The following is a 5,770-nucleotide window of genomic DNA, read 5'->3' as shown; positions in this document are numbered from 1 at the left end:
TATTATTATTATTATTATTATTATTATTATTATGGCACAGTGTTTTAGCTGCTCGCTGCTTAATGCTACAAAGGTCTGCGGTTGAACTCATAAGCCTCTGGGAAGAAAGATTGTGGCAATCCCCTCTGGTAAAGTTTACAGTCTTGGAAATCCAGTGGAGCAGTTCTACTCTGATAAGGAGGGTCGCTATGAGTCCTAATGAACTTGAGCATAACACATTTGACTTTGGTATTATTAAGCATCAATTCAGTGCCAGGTATTTTACAGATATCATCTACATTCAAAAGCCCGTCCTACCAGACAGGTCCCATTAACCTTGGTTTAGGGAAGATGAGTAATTTGGTGGAGATGGCCTAGATGGTGGCAGTTCAGGGATTGGCTTTTCGAACCCTAAACTGGGGTGGAAGGTAGCTTTTTTCCGGGGCGATGGGACTGAGCTCCGTGGGAGGCTGAATTGGGCCCACTGCTCTGGTCCTTTGCTGCAGCTGTTCGCGGTGGGCGGCTTTGACGGCCTGCGGCGCCTGCGCAGTGTGGAGCGCTACGACCCCTTCTCCAACACCTGGAGCGCGTTGGCGCCGCTCCCGGAGGCGGTGAGCTCGGCGGCGGTGGCGCCCTGCGCCGGGCAGCTGTTCGTGATCGGGGGCGCAGGCCCGGACGGCACCAACACCGACAAGGTGGGCATCCCGCAGGCGGAGAACCGCCGCTCCCCTGCCCTTGTCCATTTTCTCACTCAATCTCCTCCACAGCCCAGAGGATTTACCCGGACCTTCAGGCCAGGAAATGAGTTTACAGCGGTGACTCCAGGGTCACACGCAGCGGGCGCAGCACAGCTGGTCTCCAGTGTTTGGGCTGATGCCACAGTGGGTCTCAGATTTTAAAAATTAACTGAGGGCAAGGGTTAAAATGCATTAGTTAAAATGTTTTTCCTCCATCCAAATAATACACTCAGTGTCCTCCCGTACAATTTACTGCCTGTGAAAACCCACTGGAGGGTCAGCTATGGCTCGTCCAGACTCGAGGGTTCTCACATTAATATACTTTTTACATTCTTCATGTTGAAATACCTTCCACACCTGTAGGAACTGTTCTTAGCCATCATTTCATTGTATATGATCCACTGGTAAACCAAATGCTGCTTCTCCCACCCAACTTCCCTAAAGCAGCTGAAGGAGTGGGATCAAGGAGAAAGAAAGGAGGGGTGAGAGCTCCTGGTTTGGGAAAAATTTAGGTCCCAGGACCTCAGGTCTGTGGAGAATCCGCGTATGGGGGAAACTATTAATTTTTCAAAAAATGAGCACCCTTGGTTCTGAGTCAACAGCACACAACAACATAAAAGGTTAGAAAACACGGAGAGTAGAAAGGGGGGGAATCTATAACCCTATCACCTAAAATAACTGCTGTTAATATTTCAGTGCATTGCCTTTTAGGCTTCCTGTGAATGGATTTTTGCTTTTCTACTTGTATATTTGAATAGCTCTGGAGGCCTAGTTTCATAGGCAGTTAATCACAGGAGAGATTACCTCTGAAAACTTGCTGGAGGGTCAGCTATGGATCGACCGACTCGAGGGTTCTCATATTAATATACTTTTACATTCTTCACATTGACATATAAGTACCTCCTACACCTGTAGGAACTCTTCTTAGCCATCATTTCATTGTATATTGATCCAGTGGACCAACCACAGCCTACTAGTCATGCTTTGGGTCTCCATTGTTAGACATTTGGATTTTTCAAAAATAAAAATCTGTCATAGGAGTTCCCTCCATTTGCTGATTCTCCAGACCTGAGGTCCTGTGGCCTAAATATTCCCCCCAAACAGGAGCCCTCACCCCACCTTAGTCATTCCTCCATCCGACTCCTTTAGCTGGCTTTAAGGAAGTTGGGTGGGAGAAGCAGCTGGGTGACCGATTATTGAAATGGTTCCATGCAGCACTTGCTGCCTTGACAGTTTCCAAGGAAACGGGGTGTCATCAATCAGCTAGACACAAGTACAAACCCTGGAAACCATGGAGTGTAAAAGGGGGCTGGGAGGCCTTCAGATAGCTATAAAAATGTAGGAAAACCTTGGCCAAAAGCTTGTCAGAAACAGAGTACTTCGAAGAAAGAGCATTGACCATTTGTAAACCCAGGGAAGCAGCTCCCTGGGCACCTGCTCTGAGGACCCTTATTAGTGCTGATGCAGATGGTGATTCTGTCATGCAGGACTCACTCCTCCCCAAGGTTGATATTGTCTGCTCATGTGGTTAATCTTATATGATATAGATTGTTTTCTCCCTGAAAGGAGACCCCTGGAAAGAAGGGTGGAAGGTAGAAAAGAAGCAAGGCAAGCTTTAAGGGTGAGGTAACTCTGAAGGACAAGGAGGCTTGACAGAGTCCAGTAGCAGGGGACAAAATTGTGAACCTGAGTGAGAGCTCTTGAGAATAGGAACCAGGAGTCACCTTCACTCTCCCAGATGCTAGTTCACGCCTGGATCAGGCAAATGTGTTAAAGTGCCCTTAGCAGTGAGAAGGGGCAGAGTGTGTGCAGCAGCATAGGTTGGAGGATAAAGTTCACCACACTCTAGAGTCTGGGCAGGTGACTCAGGGTTGGACGGCCTGAGCCAGAGGTTGAGTGGGAGGGAGATGCAAGAGTTCCACTATGTCCCCTTCAAGGTCCATGTAAATAGCCTTTAACTTAAAGTCCCCATTTCTCTGTGGCTCTCCCCACTCTTCAGGTGCAATGTTTTGATCCCAAGGAGGAACAATGGAGCCTGAAATCACCAGCCCCTTTCTCACAGAGGTGTCTTGAGGCTGTCACCCTTGAGGACACCATCTATGTGGTGGGAGGCCTCATGAGCAAAATCTTCACCTATGACCCTGGCAGAGATGTCTGGGGGGAGGCAGCTGTCCTACCCAACCCTCTGGTAAGGAGAGTCCGTGGGCGTGCTCCCTGGCACTGGTTTTATGAAGCATGTGAAAACATACTTCTAAGGGTCTAACTCCATACTGGGTGGTTTTTTAGTTGTCTAAGTGTGTCTGCAGTGATTACTGATCTTGTGTTTCACAGAAGGGGGACCTATTCTTGGTCTAAGGTCACCCAATAGTCCATATTAGAATAGAATCTGGAAACTTAGTCCCTAGTACTATAGTCTTGGGTATAGGATTTGGGCTAAATGACCTTGACATCTCTGGCCACCAGCTGGTGACTCATTGTTTGGTTCAGGGTAAGGAGACCAACCAAGTTCCCTTGCCCTGGTGACATCAGAGAAGGAGGATCCAAGCTCTTGACACTCTGCCCCCTGCAGTTCTGTATCACCGTAACTTTGTCTCCCCTGCCCTTCCCTGAAACTCCAGAGAGACTGTATGGTTGAGTTGAAGTCCCAACAATTTTGGCCTTCAGTTATCCTAAAATGATGATGATAATTATTGTTATTGGAGTGTTTACTATGTTCCATGAACTATGCAAAGTTAATCAGTTCCATTAACAGTTATAGGAACCTTATGGAGAAGCTACTACCATTCTCCTTTTGCAGATAAGGACACCGAAGCCTAGAGATGTGAAATGACTTGTCAAAGCCATTTGCTTAGTAAGAGATCAGACTGGAGTCTGAACTCAGGTCCTTCTCCTTTCTTAAATGCACTATCATCCAGACAGTTTGCTTATATTCTGTGGCCAAGGTTCTATTATCTGGCCTGGTTAGTTAGGACAGGGAGTGCCCCAGGCAGGACTTGAGGGCTGACCATCTGTCTGTCTGTCTACTTAGGAGAGCTGTGGTGTGACTGTGTGTGATGGGAAAATCCACATCCTTGGCGGGCGTGACAGGCATGGGGAGAGCACCGATAGGGCCTTCACCTTTGACCCCAGCAGTGGGCAGGTGGAGGCCCAGCTATCCCTGCAGCGCTGCACCAGCTCCCATGGCTGTGTCACCATCGTCCAGAGCTTAGCCAGGTGACTCAGAGTCAGATGGCCTCAACCAGGAAGCTGAGAGGGGATGCAGGAAGTGACACCGTGGTGTGTGCCCTTCAAGGTCCCTCCATGTAAATAATCCTTAACTTATAAGCCTCCTTCTCTTTTAAATAAAATTTTTATTTTATACCGATTTACTTACAAAGTTTGTATACACTGATTTTCACATTGGATCTTTCCCATTTCCTTTACTCACTTCTCCCTCCACCCAGAATTGTGCATCCCTATGATTCCCCCCAACCCCGCAAAGCCCGCTTTTTCTTAAAAAATAAAACTTCATTCAAAATTTGGGTCAGTGTTCCAGCCAAGGCTTGCTCTGCCTGGGGAAGTAATCTCCAGTATCTGCTCCCTGCTTTTACCCTTTCAATGCATTTTCATACACTGCATCATTTACCTTCACAATAGCATGGGCATTTCTTTTAAAATAGAAATATTTCATGCACTCCAAGAGTGTATATATTTCTATAAAGTTTAAGAATAAAATTTTTTAAAAAAAATCAAATATGAAACTAAGTAGACATAGGCCCATAAATGAGCAAACCTATCTGAGTACCAGGAACAAAATAAATGCACAATAGTGAAGAAGGAAGCTGGTCCTGGGGCTCAAACCCCACAGTGTAACCGAGCACGCAGAGTAGGACTACACTCTAGGATTTTCAGGGCTGTAATCTTTCAGAAGCAGATGGCCAGACCTTTCTTCTAAGGCACCTGTAGATGGACTCAAACTGCCAGCCTTAGCAATTAGCAGCTCAGCACTTAACTGTCTGTACCACTCAGGGCTCCTTTCATTGTGTAAAAGGGTTGGAAATAAAGTTCCAAATAAGCTCAGGTCAAGGTGGTACTACTCCACTCAGGTTAAGAGGCTGAGACATAACAGAATGAAATAGTTGTGAGCCGTGAGGCTTGCAAGCAGGCTCAGCATACGAACACCACAGTCAGCAACACAGAACTGCAGAGAAAGGGGTGAGTTTAGAAAAGAGAGCAAACAAAAGATGCCATATTCTGAGTCTGAAGCCCAGTGATTCACATTCTGTGCCTGTGGCTCCCACACCCACTTGCCCGCAGGAGCTGACCAGACCCCATCTGTGGGCTCCCTCTCATTTGCACTCAGATTGCCTTTTGAAGAGGCGCTGTCATCTGCTCCCTCCAGCGCTGGGCCAGCCGACAGCCCTCCCTTCACCCAAAGCCCCAGGGCCTTGTCTGTGGGCTTCCCAGCTGGGGCTGGCCCATCACAGCCCAGCACAAAGGCCCCTGTCCCAGTTGGCTCTGGCTTGATGATTATCCCAGATTAGGGAGCCCGTGACCATCTGGACATAACTGATAATGGCAGAAGGAAGAAGGATGTGGGCAGAGCCCCAGTCCCTCTGAGCTTGCCTGCCCCCAAGGCTAACATCCAGGTTGAACAAGGAAAGTGCCACTACTGCTTGCTCCTCAGGTAAAAGCCTGGTGCAAAAGATGGGGATGAAACCAGAGCAAACTGTCTCTAAGGAAATGGGTACCTCATAAGTGCCAGAGCACCCCATCTCCTGCCACTGCATTCCCAGTGCACATTTGTGCATGCGTAGAGGCCATTTCCTGTTTGTCTGCTAGGCCAGGCTGACCCCTTATCTTGTGCCCCTCTTCCATCACCTACATGCCTAGGCCTTTCTGTGAGACTCATCTGGTTTCCTGGTAGCATGTAGGATAACCTTTGAGGAAGGAAAAGCATCTGCCCCACCACCCTCTCTAGAGCTCTGCACAAGGCTTCCCACGGAAGACACCAAGAAAGGCTTTTTCAATCAGAAGAGTAACATTGCCCCTCTTTACAAACGACAGAGACTCAG

At 47.9% G+C, this 5,770-nt stretch overlaps 1 protein-coding gene across 1 annotated transcript in view; it reads left to right on the top strand.

Moving 5' to 3' along the window:
- Nucleotides 1-3,970, top strand: part of KLHL35 (kelch-like family member 35) — a 9,486-nt gene extending 5,516 nt beyond the window's left edge. Inside the window, exons 4-6 of the mRNA XM_006885743.1 lie at nt 486-674; nt 2,716-2,904; nt 3,745-3,970. Of these exons, the coding sequence (XP_006885805.1) occupies nt 486-674; nt 2,716-2,904; nt 3,745-3,933 (567 nt within the window). The 3' untranslated portion in view covers nt 3,934-3,970. The remainder of the gene's footprint in view (nt 1-485; nt 675-2,715; nt 2,905-3,744) is intronic.
- The last annotated feature ends 1,800 nt before the right edge of the window (nt 3,971-5,770 follow it).

The sequence above is a fragment of the Elephantulus edwardii genome, unplaced genomic scaffold (assembly GCF_000299155.1).
Source record: "Elephantulus edwardii isolate Elephantulus edwardi_28Jun2011 unplaced genomic scaffold, EleEdw1.0 scaffold00044, whole genome shotgun sequence".
Classification (NCBI taxonomy): Eukaryota; Metazoa; Chordata; class Mammalia; order Macroscelidea; family Macroscelididae; genus Elephantulus; species Elephantulus edwardii.
This window is presented reverse-complemented; position numbering and strand designations above follow the sequence as displayed.